Source organism: Condylura cristata, unplaced genomic scaffold (genome assembly GCF_000260355.1).
Source record: "Condylura cristata isolate star-nosed mole 26May11 unplaced genomic scaffold, ConCri1.0 scaffold00006, whole genome shotgun sequence".
NCBI lineage: Eukaryota > Metazoa > Chordata > Mammalia > Eulipotyphla > Talpidae > Condylura > Condylura cristata.
The window spans coordinates 52357206-52385092 of record NW_004567107.1 but is presented as its reverse complement, the minus strand read 5'-3'; the positions used below and the strand labels follow the sequence as shown (position 1 = coordinate 52385092).

The 27887-nt window shown below is 39.4% G+C and overlaps 1 protein-coding gene across 1 annotated transcript in view; it reads right to left on the bottom strand.

Annotated features, from left to right (window-relative positions):
- Positions 1-16081: 16081 nt before the first annotated feature.
- SH3GL2 (SH3-domain GRB2-like 2) overlaps positions 16082-27887 on the bottom strand; it is a 176267-nt gene continuing 164461 nt past the window's right edge. The window contains exons 4-9 of the mRNA XM_004677680.2: positions 27207-27350; positions 26260-26393; positions 23431-23589; positions 21499-21602; positions 19588-19718; positions 16082-17647 (exon numbers count right to left, since the gene is read on the bottom strand). Of these exons, the coding sequence (XP_004677737.1) occupies positions 17448-17647; positions 19588-19718; positions 21499-21602; positions 23431-23589; positions 26260-26393; positions 27207-27350 (872 nt within the window). The 3' untranslated portion in view covers positions 16082-17447. The remainder of the gene's footprint in view (positions 17648-19587; positions 19719-21498; positions 21603-23430; positions 23590-26259; positions 26394-27206; positions 27351-27887) is intronic.

Below are 27887 nucleotides of genomic sequence, written 5' to 3'. Positions count from 1 at the left end.
ACAAAACAAAGGACCTAAAAAAGCAAAAAAAAAAAAAAAATCCCTAGAAATATGCCTGAAAACCTTAGAGGGTGAGGAAAGTTAGAGGTGGAAACAAAGGGGGAAGGTGACCTCATGGCCTTGGGTAAAGGACCATGAAGACCTGCTGGTGGGTGGGGTGGTAAGATACCTGAGGAGGTGTGACCTCTAATTCACATATAGGCTGTAAACCTATATACCTCGATTAAAAGTATAGTTATATAACATTTTGTGGGGTTGGAGTGGGGAATGGGATCAAAAACAGCGGGGCGGGGGGAGGGAAATGCACTGGACTATGGTGATGGCACACGGGTGATTTGGTGATGAGAAGCTCAAGGGGGTTGCAAATGACATGGAAAAATGCACAAAATGTTGTAAAAATAAACTATCATATATATATAATATGTACATATATATATATATATATATATATATAAACAAGTTCAAAAAAAACTATAGTAATATAAGCCATTCCTTCTCTACCTGCCACCACTTCAATAAGCTTTTGTATTTGCAGACAGGACTTCCAGAAACCTCTGTTTTTCTCCTTACTACAAACCATCTCTGAGGTGAGAAGAGCTGCGGGTAAAGATGGGTAAGAAATGTAGGACAAACACAAGCCAATGTCATAGTAAAGTGTTCTGTGACAGAAGCTAGAATTCAACATTTAGGTGGCTATGTGAATCATCCACTGATGAGAAAATCTCTTCTGTGAGCTTTGCTAAATTGGAAGTTGGCAGTAAGGGAAGCAAAGGAATTTAAGAATTTGTCAGCTTTATGGAAAGGTTGTCTGTTGAAACGGTAGAAATGTCATAGTGGAGTGATAGGTACCTGATGACTTGGTGCAAGTATGAATCAGAAGAGGAGAGGGAACTAAAAGTATTGCTGAAAAATATTAAGCTTTTAGGTGGAATTAGAAAACACACATGGTTATGGCATACATAGGCATTATTGTGGGATTTTTACCGGCATGATTGGCAGCCCTGGGCAAAAAAGATAGAAGAAAACAGTTGGATGCATCATGGATGGGAGGGGAAAGAGGGAGTGGGAGAGGTGTGGAGAGGACAGTCTGAGAGGGGAGGGCAGGAAGATAATAGTGCAAAACAAAGGTGATAGGGTATCAGCTAGAGATTAAGGGGTCTGGGAATTTAGACAGAGAGAAGACCACTGCTGTTTATGATCTCTCGGTTAATACTATGTTGGCTGATGGTAGTGGTGTAGAAGCTAACTCATTGGAGGCAAAAACACCAAGGAACTGAGAGTACAACATCAAATTAAATCCTTAGTCTGACATTGATAATAGCCCCCAACAGTGAGCTGTGATCTGTATTCTCACATAGAAGCCAGTCAGTTCTGTGAATCAGATATTCTTTTTGAAGATTCTACTGTCCATTTTCAGATCAGAAGAACAAAGTGAATCACAAAGTGAATCTGTACAGGAAAGTCAGCAACCCTCTTCAGAAATGTGGGCAAGCACCACTCAAAATCTTCATACACTTAAACAAATGTTGGCTGATAGGATTAATCCCTTCCCCACCCCACAGCCCCCCAGCTAAAGACTTCAGAAGCCCTTACCTGAACTGCGTCAGAAGACATGGCATATTTTTAAGAGCAAAAAGTGCAGTGGCAGTGTGAGCACATTTATGAAGGGGAGGTTTGCTCTGTATACAACTTAAAAACTTTCTAGCAATGTCCATGCAAGGAGAACTTGACCAGTAGAAAGGTGCAAACCAGAACTCTAGGTAGAAATGACCCACAGCAGAAATATTTGCATCAGTCAATCAGAGCATGAAGAAGCTCAATATTATGATCAACAACTGGTTGAACTCAGATTAAGCACAAAGATTAAACTTTAGCTTTCTGCATAACTCATCTGCACAAAAAAACCCACGAAGTTCAGATGAATTGGCCTTTTCATCCCATGTGATAGTTTTCACATCAGCTGGCACCCACATTGCCTGGCGAATGTTTAACCATGGTTAGATAAATAATTTCTAGCTGCCAGACCTTATGAGGTCTATTATATAGGGATGCTCACGTGAGAAACAGCTTGTTCACTCCAACAAAAGCCTAAAATGTGAAGCATCTGGCCCACCGACTTCGATTTTTAGCTTTTATTTGAAGCCACAGTTTGATTTATCTGTGCATTTAGCCTACCTCACCCTATCAGCAAACTCAGTGGCCAACCATCACACCTTAGCTTCAAACCCGCAGAAGAAGAATAGTCTACATCTTTAAGAAAACTTTGAGGATCTTCCAGAGGTAATTAGGGGGCATTCTACAAGCCATTTAAAAATGCTCTCTTGTATCATTTATATATGGCCACAGGTGCAGACCACGCATTATTTCTGTATGCGTCCTGAAGCACATTTCCAGATGAGAGCGGCACCTGCACCAGTGGGTTCTGTATAGGAGATGGCCCTTTCCTTGTGGGTGGGAAACATCTGGTCCACTGAGGACCAGAGTGGAACAAAGGCACAGAAAGGGAGGATTTATTCCTGTCCAGTCTATCTACTTGAGCTGGGACATCAGTCATGTACCTCTTTGGCCACAGATTTCTGCCATGAGTTCCCTTGGTTCTCAAGCTGTTGACCTTGACTAAGAGTTGCATCAATGACTGTCCTGGGACACCAGCTGTGGCTGGCATAGCCTAGGTCTTCTCAGGCTCCATAATAGCATGAGCCAATTCCTCACAATAAATCTTTTATATATTCAATTGATATTTATATTAATACACACATGCACACACATACTATTGGTCTGTTTCTCTGGAGAACTTTAATACCCCCAAATTTCTGCAAATCTATATAGTATTCTCATTAACTTAGTAACTCTCAGGCCCTACATATTTCTTAGGTGGGTTTTAATCTAATTACTTAGCATTCTCGTTAATTCAGAAAATAAAATGATCTCATAGCAATGAGTCTGGGGTATTGAGATTCTATCTCCTGATCAAAGAAATCAGGGTTTCTTGAAGAAATGACTGATTCTAGTTTGGGGCAAAAAAACTGACCAGGTAAGCCTGTACATCTCACCTTACAAAAAGCAAGTTATCAAAAAGACCCAGAAGCCAACCTGAAGTTGTTAACATTGGCCAAAATAGGGATAATGTTGATATATTAAAGTATTTAAAATCTGTTTAGTCCATGAGTTCATAAATGATACTTATAAAACATTGGTCACAACTGGGTAAGCTAATTAACTATTTTGAAAACAGAAAGCAGTCAAGAGTATATCCTGCCTTCCCTTCAATGTACCAAAAAGTAGGGAAAAAATTAGTTTCCCTTTATAGAATTATTCTATAAATAAATGAAAAAAGAAAAAAATTAGAATACTGTTACTTTGCAATTCCTATTAATGTATCTAAGGAATAATAATCATCAGTTGCTAAAAATCACAAAAAAAAAAGATAAGTGATCAAAGGTTAAATGGCTCTTGATGAAAAACACACTACTAAGAGGTAACCTTGTTGAAAGCTTAAACCTGATCTTGCTTGAGCCACTTTTCTAGAACCAGCTACCAAACTACTGGAAGCACAGATGACACCTCTGTAGGACACCCTACAAAATGAATGATCTTATGTCTTCAACAAATTGTAGTACAATTTATAATTGTAATATACTTGCTGATATAATGAGATGAGGAAGTTTCCTTAATACACTAACTTACCCTTCCTTCAAATAAAAGGAGCCTATATTGGTGGCACATCAAGGAACAACAAGTCTCTTACTGATTCTGGAATGATCCTGTCTCCCTTCAATCTCAAAGTTCTCTAATTTTCCCAGCACCAGAGCTATAGCAAATTTCTTACTCTATCATTAACACTCAGGTCCTACCTGTCCCAGGGTTTTTAAATCCTACCCCTCACTCCCACTAGTACATTTATATAAACTGAAGTCTTAAAATTATTCTAAGTCACACAAACCCTAAATATATACCTTTTCTCTAGTTCAGAAGTACCATGAGATTGGGAGGATAAAACATATGTTCGAAGCTGGTTCTGCAGAACTCTGATAAAGAAGGAAATCTTACTTAAGTAACTGTCCAAAGCAAAAAGAGTGGCAAAGCATATCTGAGCCCCTATCTCTGAAGTTCAGACAAAAAACAGGAATCAGATATCAACACTGAGTCTAAGGGGATATGAAATTGTAAAAGGTACATACAGCCAAAAGTCTGGAACCAGCTGGGAATTAGACTGGAAGGTAAAGAAGAAAAGAACAATTAATAAATTCATAGAGCCTGAGACAAGAGATAAGGAGCAGAGTGGATGGTGATGAGCTTTTATTGAGTAATTCCCTTTCCATCAGAGAGTTCTTTCTTCTTCAACTGAAAGACTTGCCTCCTCTCCTCCATAAAGGAGGGTGACACCCAGTTTTGGATACTCCTGGTACCCTATCCACCTAACCATAGCTATTGGCACAAAGATATACACAGATTCAAACAGAGAAAATGGAGGTTTCCCATGAGAGTTTTGTAGTTGGATATTGAAAATCTCCCATTTATGAAGCAACAATTATAAACCAGAACTTCAGATGATATTTTTTCCCATGATGTGCAAAGAACTGTCTGTGGCACAAGAAAATGAGGATAACTTCTCACTAGGAATTTTTTAAAAAATAGGATTAAGACAAAGCCCAATGATATGGCTTGAACCCTGGATTCAGTCTTGCCTGAAGAATGAGAACCATCATTGAACACACCCATGACACAAATTCCTTTCTGGTATTTTTTTTTTTTTTTTAGTGCACCAAGAGTTTCACTACTAATGTGGAAAAGTGTGAGCTCTCTCATTCTAAAGTGTCATGGCATGGCTTACCCTGCTGCTCGGCAGTCTCTCCCATGCTCACCTTCATCCTTTGAAAACCCACTCCAACCTGACAAGCTCTTGCTTTCTCCCTGACAAATAGTAAATTGTCTCTTAGTAAAGACATCTGAATTATTCTACACTGGCTGCAGTCTCCAAATAACCAAAAGTCATAAATTGCCACTGTTCAATGTTATAAAAAATTGCTGAAAGGAGTGCAAAGAGCATTTAGGAATATAACTAGCTTTTTCATTGACTTCAATTATCATTTCGTGAATGTTTCATAAAGGAAGACTTTGGAGCAGGAGTCAGGACTGATTCTAATCTTGAATCTGTGCAATTTACTCTGCCCACTCTGTGTCATGCACTATTTTAAACATTTCACTTCTGATATCTCATGTAATCCTCAACAACCTATCATAACAAGATAAATAGTTTATTTTCTTTTATAAACAAAGAGACTGAGGCACAGGAGCTTAAGCAATCCACCTTATACAACCAAGCTAGAAAATGTGTTTTCAACTTGGGGACTGCTGTTCCTCAGCCACAAAATGTAAATGATTTGAAATATGCTATGGAAGAAGTGGAGGATGGGTTTTAGAGTCAGAAAGACTTGAGTTAGAATTCTGCATTTCAGATGTTTCATATGTAAAACTGACTGACATCACCTTCTCTTGAGGTTCTTGTGTACATTAAATTAGATCACATATGTCAGCAGCTACTAGAAATTCCTGGAAGAAACTTCCTGTGAAGCAGAAGGGATCGGCAAATTATTGCCATGGAGTTTTAAACAAGATACTTAATACATTTGCTTCCTTTCCTAGGAAATAGGCCACAAACAGGCAGCAATGGGAGAAAAAAAAATCTTTGAAAGTCCCTCTTTCATTAGAAACCATGCTTACTTGATTTTATGTTTCTGTAAATGCTCAGAGAGATAACTACCACAAATGAAAGAGTGTTGCAATTAGATATCGTCATGGGCCTGCAATCCTGTCCTTATAGAAAGCGTCAAAACATGTATCCCTTCCCCAGGGAGAAATCATTTAGAAGCCACCACAGAGACTTGGCTGTGTGTGTGGAGACAAAGCTTCTCTGTCCTAGACCATCACCCAATGAGCCACGTGGTTCTGGATCAGGATTGTGAAGACAGTTGAAATGTCCTGCCTTCAATGGGGACTAAAATCACATACTGTAGCTGAATAGCATTTAGTCCTGTGTGGAGAGTAATGCAGGAGAGAGAGTGAGGACTTCTGACTAGTCATTCACTCAGGGACATGATGTTTGCATCTCCTGGTGATGGAAAGAGGTAAGATGGAATTCCAGTGTAAAGCCTAAGACAGAAATTTGCCAGTTCTCCAGGACGTCATACAAAAACATGACTACTGTAAACAATAGTGGAGTAGGGAATAACATTTTAAGTAAAACTAGGAGAGATATATACTTTTCAACCTCAAGAACATGGAAGGGCTGTCTGAAGTAGCCAAATTAAGGGCAAAAGCTTCTTAGGAAGAAGCTGATGTTTAAGGAGCTGGCCCAGGAGTTCAAGAGAAGCCAACAATAATCCACTTTCTCTAGACAGGGGGCTAATGTCAAAGTTGGCAGATAAATACCCCTTGAACATAACGACAGTTGTACCATCTGGGGAGAGGAGGACAGCAGCAAAAGCTGCAAGGGAGAGGAGGGGGGTTTATGCCCCACTTCAAAATCCTCTCAGCTCCTCTCAGCCAGAGCTACAGCATCCACATCCACACACGATCTGGCTAGCTTTGTATGGAGGCAGCCTGACAGTCTTGCCTTGGTGTCACTCCCTGGGAACTCACTCTTGTATTTAGCCCAATGCAACCTAGGACTATGGGGAAGCGGAGCCAATAGACAATGCTTCCTGCTTTCATTCCCTGTATTGGCAGTTTCCCTTTGATAGATTCTAGTGGGATCATGCACTAGTCATCAAAGCAGAATGACACTTCGATGATATATATTTCTATTGTCCCCCTACCCCCGCTTTCCTTTCCTAATTTCCTGCTTCCCAAGACCTACTCCTCACCCCACACCCAACCCCAAATATACCAGCATGGAAGCTTTTGTCTCAGGCTCTGCTGGCTGAAACACCAAGCTAAGAAAGCTAATACCAGAAATAGCCCTGGAGGGCAAACTTTTAGAATGGGATTCCAGAACTGATTACTCACCAGTCAGACAGCAAGAGACACACTTATGGCAGCCATGTGGGGACAGAGCATCCCAATGCTCTTACTTGTCAGGGCATAAGGTTAGGAATGAGTAGAAAGTGAAGGGTGGCCATTGAATAATATAGGGAAATTATAATAATGAGGATTGTGGCATTCCCTTTCATTGGTAAGTGCTTTGAACACTCTTGAGGAAAAGGTGATAGCTACAGGTCAGGCACTCATGAACTGTGGAAACCAGAGAGCCCTGAGGGAAGCATTTAAGGGATCTGTCAAGGAGGCAAAGCTACAAAGAAAATCAAATACAGCCTCTCACTAAGCACTTATGCCAAAGTCAGGAAGAGACTTAGAAGATTGGCAAAGGGCTGTCTGATGGACATAGTTCAAAAAACTTGAAACTCCAGGTCTCATAAATCATCCCATGTGCAAGAGGACAACCCTCCTTCTTTTTGCTAGAAAACACAGGTCTCCCTTTTTGGGAAATTCTCAGACTTCTGCTGTGGCTTCTCACTGCCTCTGAGTGTTGCCGAGGTTGATAAACAGTGTTAGAGTTTGCTTCACCCAAGGCAGAGTGTACACTCTGAAGGCAGAGGAGGTTGACATGCACTGGCAGTGAAGCTGCGTGGGAGTGGATCATAAAGTGCTGGGGATGGCTGTGAGGAATACAAGGCCAAACAGGGGAGCACTTACTGATATGGGAGGACTCTCTGTGACTCAGCATTCAGCACCTACATTTTCCCCTAAATATGTTGCTGGAATACCTCGCTGAAGCTAGGAGACAGTGATGGTCTACAGTAAATGAGGGGAGCTGCTGCTCATGGTGTTTAAAGAAGAGATGAGAAGATGCATGAAGGGGAGATGTTAGAGGTACTATTTCCCCAGCTGTAGTCAATTTATGTGGAGACTAATTTCTATCTAATTATCATCAATTAAATCAATGATTTATCATATCATACCAATGGTCTAGCAATTAAACAATTATTTTTGTTACTTAAATATGTCTGAAATTTTATACTTTAAAAACAACACTTGTCAATGGTTAGGGATTTCCTGGAGGTGGGAGGTAGAAGCCGAGGCTGGGAAGACAGTCTTTGTGGGGTTCTGGAAATGTTCTAAAACTGGATTTAAGTGATATGTATAGGTCTAAATTTACTAAAAATCTCAAGCTGTACAGCTCAAATGCATAAATTTTATGGTATAACTTATACTTCAGTAAAGTGCTTTATAAAATACTGTGAGAGCATTGTTGATACTTTGTGACTTTCCTTATTTTTCTGGAGACAGTGTTTCAGCATTTTTTTTTTTCTTCTTCTATTGATAGAGGGATTAAAGGGACAGCATTTCTTGAGGTTACTGTTCAAGCTGAAATACTTTGACTTACAACTTCTTGTCAGCTGAGCTTCAGAAAGTTAGGATGAGACTGCAGTGTAATTTCTACACTACAAACACGCAGGCAGCCTAAAATGTAATCTCTAGTGTTTTCAGCTCTAGTGTTTCACGCAGTGCTGTGCTGCGTGATCTGCATCATGCTTTTCATTAGAAGAGCAAGAACTCTTTTTGACACCCAGATGTGCTAAAAGGACGAACTGATTAAAGGAGCAGTAGCTCAAACATCATGCCACAGAAGCAAGAGAATTTAATCTCTGCTTGTATATTACCATGACCATAAAACCAACAGGGGAGATTTGTCATAGATGTTTAACTGGACTAAGTTGTTTCTTTCTTTCTTTTTTTTTTTTTGGCCAGCAGAGGGCAATCTAGGTCCCATAAAACTACTGGGGGAAAAAGAACAGAAAAGCAGTAAAAAGAACATGCAAGTTAAGATGGTACCAAGATCTTGATGGTTGAGCATGTTAAATCTGCCAGTTCAGGGCTCCTCACACTTCATGAGCTACTTGTCTCCTCCCATCGCTAGTTCCTATGCAACAACCAGATCCTCTGTTTCTAAAAAGAAAAATCTAGATGAGAAAAAAGGGCTGTTAATGTTAACATGAAGGCTTACCAGTGCCTTCTCTAATACTTTCAACTGCCTCTTTTCATGGGAACCAATTGTATCACTTCCTCCTCTCTGCTCCTGAGCTGCTGCCCAGAGCTGTGAACCAGCCCTCTGCAGGAATCAGCTGTCTACTCCATCTGAGGCAGGGTTTCTCCAAGGGGTGTGAGGTTGGCTTCCATAAATTATGAGACCCGTCAGGCTGCCTCTTGAACCTGCAGGTTCTCAACAATGGGTCCAGACGCTCTGGTTTCATGTTAGTGTATTTCTCGAGCTGTTTGGATATTATCTTTCCATTTTATGATGTGGTTTAAAAAAAAAAAATTGGAGACAACTAAATTGTAAAGATGCATGTTTTTATCTGCCAGACTGCCGGTAAACTGTACAGTAAGAAGGGTGAATTGAGAGCCTGTATTTATTTTTAACATTAAATTAATACTGGATAAGAGTTTTTTTTTTCTTTTTTTCAAGAGTTAGTCCTTGATCATTAGTGATAACCATTTCTATTTTGTTTGACCTATTCAGCCTGTAGGGCTGTTACTCTCCATGATTAACTGCGAAAGTGTCTACAATGGAATAAAATACTTTTCCATATTAAAAAAAAAATCAATGTGAATATCTTTTAAAATCAAAGAAAAATATAAAACAATGTATGACACAAGCTATGCGACGGCTATCGTCTGACAGATTCCGGGTAGCTCGGGAAAAGCTCTGAAAGATCAGACTTTCCATGCTAACTTATGTTATGACCTCCCTTTTTTGTATAATTGTTAATATCAAAATATTCTGAGCAACTTTCAGCCTACTATTGGATTGCCTCAGCTGCATAAGGCCTGCCTGCCCTGACAAGCAAGCACTGCACCAGGGTGAGAAATTCCTCTGAAGTCAAAGGTGACTTAACAACTGGCTGATCAATAAAAACAAAAGGGCTGTTTCTGCAAAGTCCATTACGGCTGTTTCTGCAAAACCCAAATCTTATTCTGCTATCTCACCTAGCCTCCTATTCAGCTTCTACAGAATTACTCAAACTTCCTACTGTCTGGCTTTAGATATGGAAATTTATCCAGGTTGCCTGTTTTAGAGCTAGTCAAGTTTTTTACCTGCTACACTTTAAAGCAATCCACAAAAGTCTTTCTGGCTAGTCTTTCAGGATTCTACTATCTAGTCTTTAGATAAGGAAATTCACCTAAGTCTCCTATTCAGAGCAAATTATGCTTTCTACTTTCTAGACCTCAAGGAAACTTACTTAAAACCTTTAGCAAGTTTCCTCAAAGTAGAAAACTTACTTAAAACCTTTTAGAGAGTTTCTTCAAAGAACTTTTCCGAAACTTGATTAGCAAGAAATTTCCTCTTCCTGCCTCCCAAGATGTCTCAGGTAGAAAAAACCATCAGATAATCGATAAGGTTTAAAGGGCTTTATTCTTATATATCTTCACTATAGTAATATTAGTCTTAAACTTTGAGCACCTATGTATCTGTTCTTTAACCTTGATTTTAGAATGTTATAATCTCAAGTAAAGGTCAAACGACCCCAGACCATTCTTAGAAAAAAGGTGATTGTGATCTCAACCCCTTTCGTATGCTAATGCCATCCCCTGCCTACTTGAATTGTATAAAATAAACCTCTGCTGAAGCAGAGCGGGAAGATTTGCACCCAACTCCGACTCCCGTCTTCCTCGAGCCCGCACCTCTCCCCCTCTTGGAATCTCCACACGCTGACGCCTTCCCATCTTAGGGTCCTGCCTGTGTTGCCTCCAGACACTTCAAAAGTTGGAGCTGGTCTCCGACAAATGTAGGCAAACATCTGACTACTTAAAACATCATAATGTGGACAAGTACTTTCTAAACTTGCCTGAATCTCAGAATTGCTTGGTAGTTGGCTAGAAACATGGATCCAGGCTCTCCAGGGCAGCCACCATGGCAGAACTGAAGTATTCTCAGGCCTGCAAAAAATACGTACATCTGGATTTCCCCAAGCCATCATTCTCCACAGATGGTTCTACTAGGCATGTGTGCAATAATTACAATTTACGTGGAGATAATAACTGATGAATGCATCTGTGTTTTGTCATTGTTTTCAAAACCAAATGCAGGAACTATATATCAGAAAGCAGTTCTTCCTCAAGAGTTTATCTACTTCAAATGTGGTCCACTGGGAAATGTATTATTGAACTTACTAGAAATACAAATTCTCAGGCTTCATTCCAGGCCTACTCAATTAGAATCTATGGGCATGAGGCCCAGGCATCTGTTTTAAAAAGGTCCAGGTGCATAGGTATTTTTGAATTTTTCATTTTCTTCATATACTCTAAAGTGAAACTGCTGTATTAGTGGTAGTTATATTTAATTTTAATTTCCATAGAGCTGCACTACATCCTCACTAGCTGGATATGGGTTCCTTTTATTCACACCCTCACCAGCACTCAATATTTCTTGTCTTTTTGATGGTGTCTTCTGACAGGTGGGAGGTGAGGGCTCATTGTGATTTTCATTTGCATTTCTCTGATTAGTGATATTAGTATCTTTTACATTTCTATCAACCATCTGTAAGTCCATTGAGATCCACTATATTTTTTTAAGTTTTATTTATTTATGCATACAGACTGGGGTACAAGCCAGAGATGCAGGGGCTGTGAGAGAATTCACCAGAGACAGAATGGGGAGCAGAATAGGCAGATAGATAAAGTACACTGCAGAAGGGAACAGCGGGTGAGACAGGTGAGGTCTTTACTGCATAGAAACCTTTTAGCTTGATATAGTTCCACTTTTGCTGTGCTTCCGTTTGGAATCAGAGGGAAAAAAGCTAAGACCAATATCAAGGAGCTTAATGTCTGTCTTCTGCTAGGGTTTTATGGTTTCAGGCCTTACCTTATAGACATCTCTTTAATAAAAAATAAAAAGTAAAAAGTTTCAGTGAGATAAGCCAGAAAGGAAAAGAAAAACTGGATGGTTTCACTCTCTTTGGCAGAATGTAGGGGATACAAATAAGGGATTAGGGAAAAAAAAAGAATAATTAAAGTAAATATCAAAATCAACAAGCAACTATAAACAGATACATTCTACAGGGAAGGAGAGTAGGATCAAAATGGGTGTGAGAAGAGCACAAGGGACTATGGTGATTGTACATGGGTGAATCGATGGTGGGGATTTCATGGTGTTTAAATATTTAAATATACACACATATATATTTTACACATAATATATATGTACATATGTGTATGTATGTATACATAATGTTCCAGATAATTCTGATACAGTTTTGAGGTTCTTAAATGTTTGGTGGATTACTTCCTAAACCCTCTTGATGGGAAATGCAAATCCTTATGCCCCCTCTGTGAACAATGGATATGAAAAGCTACAACAAGAACCAAAAGTCCAACTTTTATAAATACCTCTGTGATGCTGATCAGCTGGTAGTTTAGAAGATTCTATGGGCCTCCCGGAGTTCTGGTAAGAATCACTGGTGGAGCTTTTCAAAAACACAGATTCTCTAGTCAATCACTGTATCTGGGATTGCTGGTAGAGTAATAAATAATTCATCTTGTTTTCCTGCAGTGACTTAAAAGAAATGTTATCTTTTCAGTGGAGATGACTCTGCTGAGGGATACTGCTGGGATAGCTGGGAACCTCAGAAAAGACCTACAACTAAGTTCAAACACAGAGGGCTGGTGCTATACTTCCTTGGGGACTATAAACTCTTAGGCAAGAAAATATGTAGAGGTAACACCACCAGGGCAGAGAACCAGACACCCTTCCCCACCAACAAATCAATATGATGCCTGCCAATTCAGATGTGGAAAGGACAGAAGCCATACAGAATTTGGCTGTAAATAATAAAAGTATGTGATGTTTCTCTTACACATGGAAAGACTTTAAGGAAACCAAAATACTAGGAGGAAAAGTATGAAAAATAATGCTTTTATGAATTCACTTTTGCCTTTTGAAAAAAAAAAATTTACAATGTGTGCATACAGAACTGGGCTACAGGCCAGAGGAGCAGGAGTGGTGAGAGGATTCACCAGAGACAGAATGTGGAGCAGAACAGGCAGATTGTTGAAGTACACTGCTGAGGGGAGCAGCGGGTAGGTCAGGAGAAGCCTGTGGCTCCATGTGGATCACCTCTGGGGTAGGCGGTATCGAACTCATGTGGAAGTAGCTTTAGCTTCTTAGAGCTGTGCCACCAGGGAGGGCCACCTTTTGAAATTTTATGAAGTGAGTCTTTTATAAGACCTCTTACTTAATACCTTTATTTTGGCATCTAATAGGCTCATAATTTGTCTTAAGATATTTCAAGTTGATAAATTCTCTCCTTTTTGTTATTAAGCTCCAAATAGCACTATACTGGACAATCATCCCACTTACAAAGTTCTTTTTCTTCCATTATATCAACCACTACGAGCTGAATGTTGAAGGTTTAACATGCTAGTCTTCAATCAAAAAGTGCTTGATGCAGGCTAATAAATAATTTTGGTTCCTGTTTTTATCCTTGCTCAATTATAAGAATCATTTTATAAAACTGTTGAATGTGTCTTGATTCCCTGATGTGTAAAGAATGATACAGGAAATTGAAACAGCTGTAAACATCTATTTTTATTGCTTAAAGGCCACAAAAAGCCTATAATCAAGATAGACTTTCAGGTAAAATCTATCTTTTGCATCTTTAGAATATAAAGAAATGAAAACTAAGTGAATCTTGCAATTTTTTTCAATGAGACACAGAAAGGAAAAAAAATAGAACTAGATTACAGAGAGCTCTCCAAATAGCTTCAAAATTCTCAGATATAATTTTTTTTACCTTAGTACACGGACCTCTGTTATTTCTCACCTGTAGGAACTTCCCAAAATCTTAGTCTTTCTATTTGAGGGTGATTAGTAGCACCTAGTCATAGAAGGTGGTACAAGAGTGTCTAGGGTTTCTCTTTGAGAAAAATGGCAGAGCTGCTGCTCTCCATTCATACATAATCAAAACAAAGTACTGTTACAAATTAGCTTTCCCTATCACAAGTGAAGCCTGCCATGGCCTAGGCAGGTTTGAATGCATTCAGTGGCCTGACCTTTCAGTGATTAGTCTTCAATGGGCCCTTTCAAATGTGGTTTTTTTTTTTTCCTTTTTTTTTTTTTTTTTTAAGATTTATTTATGCATACAGGCTGGAGGTGCAGGGGTGTTGAGAGGATTCACCAGAGACATATTGGGGAGCAGAACAGGCAGATCGTCGAAGTACACTGCTGAGGGGAGCAGCAGGCAGGTCAGGAGAGGTCTGTCAAACCATGTGGATCACCTCTGGGGCAGGGATCGAACTTCTGTGGAAGTGGCTTTAGCTTCTTAGTGCTGTGCTTTAACCCGCTGCGCCACCAGGGAGGGCCCCCTCGATAGCTCTTTTAATATGTGTTTGATAACAGATCCTCAATCAGTGCTGGTATGTCTACCCCTCCTTATAGCCCAGGAAGTCTTCACCAAACTCCAGGCAGAGTTCCAAATAGAGGCTTTAGTCTTCTGCCTTTAGCATTAAGTCACCAGCATCATCCACAGGGGAAGAAAGACAGTCTGCATAGTTTTTAATGTACTTAATAGAAGGATTTAGAAATGTAACTTTAAAAGTGCCCTCGCAGTTGCATCCAGAATACAGGCTGTCTAAAAATAGAGACGATAATCCTCACGATAATCCTGATTTCCCAAGTCAGTACTAAGCCTCTGCAGAAAAGGTCTTGGCATGTTCCAGGATATATGTTGCTTATTAGACACAGGCAGGAAAATGTCCATTCTAGCCTATGTCATCCTTATTGCCTACTTAATCAAAGAGAAGCTAAGGGAAAATAATCATCTTTCCAGAAAGCTTTTTTTTTTTTAAGATTTATTTATGGATACAGAACTGGGGTACAGGCCAGAGGTGCAGGGGCAGTGGGAGGATTCACCAGATTCAGAGCGGAGAGCAGAACAGGCTGACAAAGTATACAGTTGAGGGGAGCAGTGGGCGGGTCAGGAGAGGTCTGCCGTGCCATGTGGGTCACCTCCTGGGTGGGGATCGAACTCATGCTGAAGTGGTTTTGCTTCTTTAGTGCTGTGCTTTAACCCACATGGCCAACAGGGAGGGCCCAGTTTTTTCTTTTTCTAACTAAGGACTTTATTTCTTCACAATCATGTGTCACAATTTTCTAATTAAAAATCTTTTATAATTCTTAGTACATTTTTATCAATGGGTTTGATTTTTGATCCTTTTGTGAATCCTTTTATATTATTTTCTAATTAAAGTAACATTGCTATTAATAAGTAGACATTAAATAATTTTTGGATATTGATTTTATGTCCAATTACTCTATTAAATTCACTTATTGACTAATAGTTCATATGTTATTTTTCTGGATTTTGTCTATTCATAGTGTCATTATTCCTTTCAAAATTGATTTTAAGAACTGATGTATACTATTCTAATTCATGTTGCAAGCAAAATTATTTTCATGTTAGAGTGTTTCACTACAGAAATTAGTATATTAGAATGAAAGTAATGCGTTAGATGAGAACACCTAGATCATTGGCCTTAGAATGGAAGGATATATCAAAAGAGAATAAAGTATTTAAAAAGCATACATGTTTTTTCAGAGGTTCAGAAAAATACATATTCCATGTGCCCGGCCTCTACTGCTACTCTGTCATCCCCAGCCCACACATACTTATCAAGAGCAAAGAATGTTGGCTTTTGGAAAATCTCTATTTCCACGTCTATATATTTTTCCACAAGTATTAATGAAAACAGAAGACTGGTTGGATTGATGCATTTTATTTGCCACTCTGAACATTATATTCTTCCAAATGATACTGGCATTGATGATTTCACTTAACATCTAGAGGACCTTTTCTCTTCACTTTCTGATGGACTGTCCTAAATGTCTTTTCTGTGGTTACCAAGTAGTTTCCAGTGTTGAGGCTAGGTGGTTTCTTGGTAATGGAAATTTCATTTTTACAGAGTGGCTTTGAGCTTGGAACCATATCTGGTTTTGATCTATTACAAGAAAACTAAATGAAGCCCCAATTCATCCACAGTCAGACGCAAAGAACTGACACAAAAAAAGGACCAGAGCCTTTAATTCTGTCTTCAGCAATATTTATTGGAAACAGCGATGCTTCCCGTGTAAGAGTTTGTTTATACATAAAGCAGTAAGATTTGCCTTTCACTCCACAGGATCCACTATCGCAGGTGGCACATCCGAAGCAGCACATTAAACCTCTAAAGAATCTGTACAGCTAGATAAATAGAACTCTGGATACCTAACAGGACTTCAATGACTGATACCAAAGAAAAGAAATACTCAGAAGCTTACTCACAGCACTGTACACACAAAATGAAGATGAGATAGAAGGAATGGATTTTTTTTTTTTTTAAATGACTGGATTGGGAAAGAGTTTTGCATATGCAGCCACACACCTTAAACTGCTAAGCACAAAAAAATCATCTTTATTTGGTCCTCATTGAGGGCAGAATATGCACAAATGATGTTCAAAGAACACAAGGTGAACATAGAAAGGAAAGATATTTACTGTTGCTTGGTCTATGAACTAGTGAGAAAACGGTTTCTAGTGTTTTTCTTCTGTGTCTTTATGGCAGATGGATTCATGAAACATGTAATTCACAAGCAAAACTGAAGTGAAGATATCTGTTCCCCCTTCCCTGTAACCTTCAGAAACGGCCTAAATATATGTTTCTGTACAACAAGAAATGAAAGCTTGGAAAGCAGATTTCTTCGAATTCCTCATAATGGAAACTCCTCTTTTTAATGCTTCCTACAATATGTTGATTGCTGACTCTCTTATTGAGAAACAAAATGAGTGTCCTCCCTGTGGCTTTAATAGCAGGGAGAAAAGAAAAAAAACTGTGCCTCAGAAATAGGCATAAGTTGGGGGAACAACAGTGACTGTTTTCAGAGAAGGCTTTGTACCCACACTCAACACTTTTCTACTGATAGCATCAAGGGACTAACTCATTAAGACCAGAAGACAATTTGCTGGTGAGGGAGACTTTCTTCACAATTCTGTGACTCACACATTTGAGAGGGGATGGTGTGAAAGCAAGAACTTTCTCCTATTTAAATGGAGAACCTGAGACCTTGACATGGCCCCTGGGTGATAGATAATATCTCCAGTAGGATGTTTTCTCTGTGATGTGGCTCATGGTCATATTCTAAAAACCCACAGTCTCCTGAGAACTGTGTAAACAGCACTATTGGCTGGTCTCAGATGGTATTTAAAAAGCACATGCCATGCCCACCAGGTTAAGAAGATACCATCCATCACCATGACTGTGGGATCACACAAGTCAACCAAAGAGACTCGGTGGGGCTTGATGACTTGGACCACTGCGGCCTGCACTTGGGATGTGTTGTAAGCAGCATTACCAAAGCAGTGGTTAAACTTAACTATCCGGGTCAGAGGAGGTGAGCCAGCCAGCAAAACATCCTAATGGGGTAGGGCAACCAGAATTTCCACATAATTGATGGGGAAGAAGCCTGACTGGCCATGGAGCATCCCCTCGTACCAGTTCTCATCAATTTGGTTAGTGAGTGTGATGATATCACCCTCTTTAAAACCCAACTCCCCGTCATTTTCAGGCTCAAAGTCGTACAGAGCTCGGCAGCAGGGCTGATCCATTGGGGCACCTGGGAGTCAGAGCAGGAGAGAACACAGAGAGACAGGGGAATTTAACATATATATATATATATATATCTTCTGCCTGCAGCACTGCCTGGCCAGCTGTCCCCTTTGTTCCTCCCTCACTCCTCTTCTTTCCCCAGTGCCTGCCTCTACTCAACCTGTTGCCAGGATCACTGTCCTCTATCAGTCTTCAGAAGCTTACTCAGATTTCCGGAAGCTGTTGGATTCCCATTTCCATTTCCAATATGAAAAATGACCATATCTATTTTGGTGATATGGACAACATAGTTCATCAAAGTTTGCCTTCCTGACAGTGCTGAATGGAAGACTGAATGACTTAAGGCTTTCAGCTATAATGAGAATTAAGTTAACAGAACTCCCTCCTTGTTAGCACTTTGAAAGGTCTTCACATGTGAAATAGTAGACTTCATGGATATTGCTTTGTGACCTTAAAGTAATAATGCCATTCTTATTTTTTTTTCAAAAATAATGATTCTAGCACCCAGAAAACTGTTATAATCTTGTGTAAACAAAACTCTGAGCACAAGTTCTTCATCTGTGTGACCTTGCACAGTTCATTTCACACTCAGTTTCTTTGTCTAAAATTGGAACTAGTCATAGAACTAAACGGTATTATTTTGGTGATTAAATATGATTATATAAATAAATTTCACTTTGTATATGAAATATGCATAATGTTATGTATGTTGTAACATTAATGCTGCATATGTAAGTATGAGGAGAGCATTAGAGCTAAGGCATATGGAAAATAATGTACTATGAGTAAAATAAGGAAGACCCGAATCATGTCTTCAAAATGGATCGGCTTAAAATAACCAAATATATCAATAGAGCATGCATACAAATAGACATACAAAGTCAGACAAGTGCACAAAGCTTCCATGCCATCCAAATAGTTTTGAGGATATTATGTAATTTATTTTTTCTTAGGTAAAGCAGCAAAGTCTACTAAAGTGAAATATGTGATTTGTTTTCTCAGCAGGGAGAAGCAAGTTACACTTAACTTATATGGCCCTTAGAACCAGATAACTGCTAAGAGTTGGGCTGTTCATGTGGCACACTGGGACTCTGAGCAGCTCAGTGAGCTCAGAGGGAAGAGGGTCCCTGCTTTCATCACAAAACCCCCTTCTCTTTCTTACAAGCTCCTATAGAGCATAAGCACCAAGTACACGGGAGAAATAGGAGAAAACTGCTAGTCTGAAATCCACGCCCAGCATAAGATAGTTTCCACTTCTTCAATGGAGCAAGTGTCAAGGTAGAAATGTCTCAAGTACATGTTTTATCTGATCTGCCTGTGTAGGGGTAGGAGAGTGACATGCCAGCTGAAAGAACACACTATTGGGTATATATCAATATTCCTTATGCAAAATGAATTTTAGCTTTAATTGTATCAACCAGGACAGATAAACTATTTAGAGTGGGGGAAGAGGTCAGGAGGGCAAGTTAGCAGATGTTGAGATTCAAAAGACATCTATCTGCAAATATATTTATTCATAGGCTCTTTAACTCAGGAAACCCACCCAATACACTCTGGAAGCTGCTGCCTGTGGGCTATATGTGAGAGCACATGTGTGTTACTAGCAGGGGCATTCACTATCATGCATGCTTGGCATATTGTTAAGGTGACAGTCAAAATCAAGTTTAGTTAGGAGGTTAGTGTGTGCTGGCGATGGAAGGCAAGAGAAAAGCAGATATACAAAATTGTTTTGTAGAGAAGAAATAGGGGAGGGGGAAAGACACAATCAGTGAGAAAAGGAGGATTACTTGAACAGAATTTTTACCTAGCAGAAGAGTTTTATAAGACAAATATTATAGATGTGTGTTTCTTATGCAGCCAGAGTGGATTGTTTCTAAAATTTTTGGAAATGTCAACAAGATGTGCCCAAGCTCCATGCACTGGGTTCTCCAGGTCTCAGCTCCTTACCTGCAGGTTTGGGGGTGCCTGTGTGAGAGAGGCCCCCATTGGGCTGAGTACTGTCTCCAGTTGGAAACTCCAGGCTCATTCGTGGTTTAGGCTGATATTCCCTTCTAGGTTGAGATGATGCTTGTCTTATTCTGCATTGAAAGAAAAAGGGGAGAGGGAGAGCATGCTGTCAATTTAGACAAGCAAAAAGCCCAGGAAATGCTTGAGCCACACACCAGTCTACCACTGTGGAACAGAGGAAACTTGAAAAGGACCTTTAGTCTCCATACAAGTGATGGAGTCCCTGCTTTTAGTGATGTTCTTTTATGGTCATACCCTCACTGTTCTCATCCTTTTTCTCAATCCCTCACTTCTCCCCTCATTTCTTCAGTGCATACTTTGCAAATACACACTGTGCTGGAGGCCAAGAAAACAAAGATAAATATAATACTATTTGTGCCCTTGAACAGTTTTGTCTGTTGGGGACAGTGAACCTACATAAAAAGGGTCAAAAATACTGTTATAGAGACATGGGCAGATTACTACAGGAACACACAGGGCAAGGGTGGGAAGGAGATCCACTGTCCATGGGGAATTTGGAGAAGGAAAGGAAGGAGGCAAAAGATAAGTAAGAGTCACTCCCAGATAGATCAGTAGTTGTTTCCAGAAGACAGCTTGTCCATGTAGAGCTTGAGGAGGACTGGTATGAGGAAAGGAGGAAAAACTTTTAGAACATTGAGCCCTGTGAGATAGAGGAAGGAAAAAGTGAAGTAAGACAGGAGGAATGTAGAAGGCCGGGTCAGTAAATGTAGTCTGCACACCCAAAGTATTTTCCAGTTTCAGATATTCACGCAGCAAGGCAGACAATGGATATGAAAGAGTGGGGAGAATTTAGAATACAGTTGTTAGCAGAATAACAATAGTTTTGAACATATTTCTAAGGGCAAAAAAAGGGAAAGTGGTCCTTCATGCTCAGAAGTCATGAAATCACATATTTATTTAGTATGTTCTAGTGTTTGGTTTTAAATATTTTAGAGGCTTCAGAATGTTAGACACATACCCACAAGGGTTCACTGAAGGAGGATGCAGTCAAAAACTAGTTCAAGAAGAGAGTGAGGAAAGGAATTGTCTAGAGAGGGGGGAAACAGGTCCGGAGGTTTGTTTGCATATCAGTTGTGATATCCAGTCTAGTCAAGAGCTGAGAGTAAAGGCTGCTGAGGTAATCCTTGATTTGCATGAAACAGAACCATCCTGTTTAATCCAAGTAACATAATGCAGTGCCACCGCACACAGCATGCACACTGTGTACCAACTCCAGGGAGATTCAGTCTCCAAATAAACTACCACAGTGCAATGGGGCACATCTGAGGAAATGCGACAGCATACAAAGCTAACTTCCTCTTATGGTGCAGGATTTTTATCGCTACTGAGACAAACACAAGATATAAAAAGACAGTCTTTCAAATTGGATACATCTGCTCATGAACTCAGCTGCACTACTGTGTGACCCTGGGTTAGTTATTTCAAACCTCTGAACTTTAGCACCTCATCTGTTATTAGCCATTTAATTTGATATTACTTAGTTTACAGGGTATAAGATTCAGCTTTCCTGGTATAATATAGATGGTAACTTTCAGCATCCACACACATTAAATGTTCAGCAAATCACATCTTTGTTGGTAGCATCTTGGTGTTCCATGTGTGGCAGTCAAGATATAATCCAAATATCACCACTCATAAACACAGGGTTAGAAACAATGGAACAAAGAAAAACAAAACACAGGACAAAATAAAATAAAAATGAGTGGCCCACACGGTGCCTTTGTAGGATATGCAGGAATTTAGGCAGAAATATATTCTTTCTACTATTTCAACTTCCTTACACTTCATATCATAGCAAAAAAAAAAGGAGGAGGAGGAAACAGAAGATACCTTTCTTCCAGTCTGACGGTGACTTGCTGCAGGATCTGGACCGCCTGCTTGTGGTACTCCAGCTGGGCCTGCACAAGCGCAGAAAGCTGGCTCACCTGTTCAATCTGCAGATCAAAGGGAATCACACTTTAGGTACCTATTATTGGTCTTATTCAGCTACTTCTGCCTGGCACAGAAGACAGAGTGGCCCCTGACATCACCCACAGCTTGGTGATGTCCATGACTGTGTGGTGAGCCAAGCTAAGACAAGTAGATGGCTTTGAAGATTCCAAATCAAATAAGAAATCATCCTTCATTTTGGAAACCCTAGTAGTACCATGAGGAGAAGCAATATGAGTCAAAATACTGTGAAGGTCACATGACTCTCATTAAACAGTCTCATGCTTAGCTACAAGCTTCTGATAGTAGGATGTGGATTATGTTATATAGTTTTGGTTTTATTTTAAAGAGTCACTTTTATTTATTTATGTGTACAAAAGCTCAGGTGTAGGTCAGAGGTGCGGGGCAGTGAGAGGATTTGCCAGAGACGGAGTGGGGAGCAGAACAGGTGGAAAGACTGAGGGGAAGTCATTCCCCCTATTCTGCTGAGGGAGCAGCAAGCAAGACAGAAGTTCTGCTGCACCATGTGAGTCACCTCCCTGGCTGGGAATCAAACTTGGTGCTACAGTTACTGCAGGTAGCTTCAACGCGCTGAGACTTAACCCCTTGCACACCAGGGAGGTCGAAGGCTTATTTTATTGATTTCCTATAGGAAAAGGATGTGCTCTTCCAACTTTGCTCCCTATACTTTTCAAGCTAAGTCAATATTAGTGCTGTTAGCAAAAATGTGAATACTGGTTCCTCAAATGGGTACTGTGGAAAACAGTGGAGTGTTATGGAAATCTTTTGCCTATCTGATTCTCATCTGTAACATAAAGGTATTACCTCAAGTGATATCTTGGTTTCACTCCAACTCTGATTTAGGCATTTTTGGTTACTTTTCAATTTGAGTAGAAGCCTTAATGTCAACAGAGTCAATAGTTCCCATAAGTTGTAGGGTGGGTAGCGGGGGGGTCTTCTGGGTGATGGAAGGAGCCTTGTGATCTAAGTTACCCCTCATGGCTTCAATATTCCTCTTCAGTAGATAGATAGACACATTATTTCACATAAACACAACCCTATACGGTATCTGGATAGCAGGAAAGTCCAGTATGTTCAACATGCCTCCCTTTCCTGCCAGCAGTCAGGCCACAGTGGTTAAGTAATAGTATTTCAAGGCTCCACAAATATGTTGGCAAAGTTGGCAAACAATTAATGAGGGTGATATGAGGATGAGCATGGATAGTCCTCATGGCTTTGAAGGTAACAGAACCTCTAAAGCCATAATACTTTAGTACTCTGGAAATGTGACATTAGCTTTTAAACTACCTTACCTATACTCCAAATATAGAATCTATGCCACAATCTTTCACCTCAATTGAAATTACTTTCTGAAAGAAAATGTCAACGTTGCCTCAAAATATAGACTATCTTAAACTATGTTGGACACTCAATTCTGTATGCATTATAATTGATGTTCTTTCATAATTTGTCCTTTATCTGCACTGTATGTCAGCAGAGTAATTTTTTAAGCTACTGGATTTATATACATGGCTCACCAGAAAGTCTTTATTTTTCTACTAATGGTAATAAGCAATAATCTAAGCACTCTAGACTCTTTAGGTCATAAGCCAACAAAAATCTAGTAAAATTATCAAACTATGGGAATAAAGAAAAAAATTAACATATCGCTATGTTCCTTATAATTTCAAATATTTTAAAAGAAAGAACCTCCTGATGTTCTCAACATAATATGTAGTCAGATATTATAATGTTTTTAATCACGAAACACTTTAAAGCAGTAATCTTGTGATTTAATAGCAAAGTTAAATTAAACCTGTGATAGTTACTCACATCCATCTCCAAAAGATTGAACATGCTTGATTCGGCAATTTCTTTAGACTCATCAAATTTCTCCAGAGCTTGACGAAGTTCTTCATCTGGAATCTTTCCTTGTCGTTTCTTCTTATAATCAAAGTCCAAGCGTCGACCCTCCAACTTCTTTAGATGATGCTGAAGAAGTGAAGCATGAGAATATGCTTTGAAAGGACTTAATGAAATAAACCTATTTATAGCTCATCATGCCTGTTTGCTTCTAAAATAAGACAGGCTAAACTGTAAAATACCACATTGCCAGAAAAACAAAGAAGACTGCATCATCTTTAAAAGAATTAAAAGCACAGAGGAAATTGTACACACTACCAGCGCCCTTTCTATTCTGCTCTTGCTAGGCCAAAGTGAAGCTGGAATACGCCTTTCCTTTCTATGCCAAAAGCTGGACGTGTGCTCATGCCTTATACGTGTGGAGAACACAAGCATCTCCCCATTTCCAGAGAAATGGAGTCTTGTTAGAAGGTACAGGAAAAATTCTCTCCTTGAAATTAAGTGAGAAATAGTGGTATCCTTGACACATGCTAATGCTGGGGGAAAAAACTTATCTTTGGAGTAATCCAAGCTGTTAGAAATAACTAAGTTGCTTATTGAAAATATGAACAAGAATACCTTGGGTGGAAGCCTAGGAATCTATACCTTAACACTTAAGCTAGCTGATTGATGCAGATTTTGGGAATTATCAATCAGCTTGACTTTCTCACTTGACAGATAATGAAATTAAATCCAGAACCCAGCGTGGCAGGTCCTTAGAAAGCATTTAATGTCCTATACCGTGCTTTAATCCCACCTTGCATGACCCCTAGTACATGGCTGCCTAGTCTCTACCCAACACCTCTAGGGACAAATGGGAAAAATAATTCTCCAAAACTACGATTACAAGTGGATTGGAGAAAATGCTGGATTTTCCTGGATTCTGATACCGTATGTAAGAAATGAAAGGGAAAAAAAAATGAAAACAGGGCTGGAATGTGAAAAAATGAGAAAGACATTAAAGTGCAATCCATAAATGGATTTGCTTTATGACCCATTAACCCAACTCCCAGGTATTTACCTGAGAATTTCAAAAATGATTTTGAAAGGAAACTTGTACTCCCATGTTTACTGCAGTGCTATCTTTTACAGCCAAATTATGGAAACAACTTAAATGCCCAACAGCAAAAGAACAAGTCAAGATGTGGTAACATACACAGTGGACTCTCACTCAGTGATCAGAAAAGATAAACTCATGCCATTTGGGCCTGGGTGGAGATGGAAGTGATAACGGTAAGTGAAATAGGTCAGAAAGAGAAAGATAAATACCAGATGGTGTCACTAAATTGTGGAATATAGAGAACCAAACAAAGGGTCAGATTAAAAATGGGCTTAGAAACTAACCCTTGACTATATGGACTATAGAACTGAAGTATCCAAAGGGGAAAGAGAGTGGGGCAGGATATGAAAAAAAGAGGGAAGGAAGTACAGTGGACTACGGTGGTGGAATATGGGTGATTCAGTGGTGGATGCATTATGGTGGCAATACCTGATTGGAACATCTTAATATTACCTCAATTAAAATTTAATTAATAATAACAAAGAATAAAGAAAAGATGGAAGAATACCCAAGACCTTCCTTCCAAGTACATGTTCTGCCTCCAGTTCATGACTTTATCCAAACTAAACATTTATTCCTACAAAGGAATAAAGCACTGAACTCAGAGTTAGAGACAGAGTACAGTTCTAGAGTCAGAGCCACACTTCAGATTCAGAGTAAGTCTGCTACTTTCTAACTGTTGGATCTTGAGTAAGTGGTAAGGCTGAGGAAGATTTAAGTTAGACTAAGGAGATCTAGTAGAGTTTAATTATGCAGTCCACTTACAGTCAAGAAAGTTAAATTACCGACAGGTTCATCAAGTATTTCTACATTTGGAAAAATGAATGAACAAACATTACATGCCTATATAGAGGTGAAACCAGATGAACTTTATGAGATATAGCTCAATTATTCTGCATATTTTTTAAAGATTGATTTATTTATGCATACTTTTTGGAAAGAGAAAAATTGGGTATTTTTTCTCATTCTACCAATATGAAAACATGTTCCTAGAGTGATAGACTATGTATTTAAGCTCACAATTGTTGCAATTAGAACTTAGGGGGTAAAATCAGTCCAGAAAATCATAGAATAATTAATTAAATTATGCGTTGCCAGGGGAAGTATATTATTCTTATGGAGAGAACTTGAAAAAAAAATTAAAGTGAAAATCAAATGTAAAGAAGTGAAATGTAATATTCATTACAAATGCAATGCAATCAAAATAGTGAAGTACAAATTATTGAATTTCTGGTTTCCAGCAATTCATTTTGCTGGAATGTTTTGCTATTCATATGCTTAGTGGTGACAACATACACAGAAAGCTTAAAAATTATTTTATTTGGTGGCCCTCTCTGGTGGCGCAGCGGGTTAAAGCATAGCACTGCGAAGATAAAGCCACTTCGGCATGAGTTTGATTCCCGCCTGCCCCATAGGTGACCACATGGCGCGGCAGACCTCTCCTGACCCGCCCGCTGCTCCCTTCAGCAGTGTACTTCGTCGATCTGCCTGTTCTGCTCCCCACTGTCTCTGGTGAAGCCTCCCGCCACCCCTCAGCCTCTGGCCTGTACCCCAGTTCTATATGTACAAATAAATAAATCTTTAATAAATAAATAAATAAATAAATAAATAAATAAACAAACAAAATGATTTTATTTGGAAAGGACACTTGTCTCTGCATGAGTTAAACTGCCTCCTTCCCAAACACTAGTTGTAGATACCTGAATTTCCCTCAGATCTTTGTCATGAAGATTCTGAAGGGGGTCAATAAAGTTTTGCTTTACTTCCATGTCCAAAGAGTCTTTCACCTCTGAGAGTTCCCGCATGGCCTCTCCCACATCACCAAGTGCTGGACCTGGAAGGGGAAAATAAAGAATGAAATCATCACAAACCAACACCCTGGATTTACTACCTGTATTTTGAAGACAACCGAGACAAAAGAAGATGTAATATGCTTTCCAGAAAACATTATAGTTTTCACTTAAAATTGTTCATTGCCCCCAGGGGGATGATGGTATCTCTTATAAAAAAACAACAACAACAAAATTTGCTTTTTCATTAAAAAGCAATTTGGGAAGCTCCCAAGCCCTCCCTGGCCTATTGTTGCTGGAACAGAGGATTCATTTAAGGACAACATATTTAGCAGAAGCAAGTACCAGGAACAGAGAGGCAGGTTCAACCCAGAAGGTTGGTTATTAGCTGAGTTCATACCTTACCAGGGAATGAAAACAGAAGGTGTTTAGTATGCTAACTGAGTGTGAGAAGAGAGTACAGTGAAGGAATACACCAAGTCTTACCTGGGGCAGTAGAATTGTTTTCCATACACAGAGAGCAGAAATCTAGGGAACATTCATGGATCAGGCTATTGAATCACTCTGATTGTGACTATTTTCTTTGCCAAAGACTCAGCTATAGCCAGACACACTCCATAGTAAGTGGGTATGTCAGTCAGTTTATAAAGATTAGGATCTTGTCAGAAAACAAAGGGTAAATCACACTCAAAATAATAAAATTCCCTACAAGCAAATGTTGGCCTTATGTATACAAGAAGTGAATCTGAGAACCAAAACATGAAATGATTTGAGTCATTTCCTACAGAGCTTCTACCTGACACTAAAAATCTCCATGGGCAAATGAAAGAGTGAAAATATGAGCAAGCAGTCATTACCAAAGTTGCAGTCATCTCCAAGCTCTCTTCCAAACTTGAGCATGGCCTCCGCAAGCAGCGCTTCTGCCTGAGGGTAGCCAGGCCCTTTCTCCTGGCCGCGGATTTTGGACATGGTGTTGATCATGCTGAGTTTAGCTCTGGAAGCTGAAAATAGCATCAGATCTCTGGATTAATATTTTTAAACATTATCATCCCTGTTTTTAAATGATTTTTTAAAAAAGTATTACTTTCAGAAATAGAGAGTAAGACTGGGAAAATCCCGACTTAAAGACACTAGAATTCCTTTAGTGTGATGTTAACTTGGATAGCTTCACCAGCTGAGCTCACCCCTAAATTTCCTTCTCTTCTTCAGGAACCTCCCTCTTCTCTTTCTTAATCATTTCTTTCCTCAAAACTTCACTCTTTCTTAAAAATTGTTACAATCGCTCTGACTATGGGTCCATCTTTACTTTCCCATCTTTTACTATCTTACTAGGTGAAGTCATGCCACACTCGGTTTACCGTGGAAACAACATCCTAATAGCCATCTCTCTGCTCCGTGAGAACACTACCCGGATTTGTTGACCTGTGTATTTCCCAAACATAAAAAGATAAAAAGAGAGTGAACATACATAGCAGGAGTATAACGGACCAGGCGAGAAAATAACAAAAATAATAACAACCATATACCAGAGACATTTT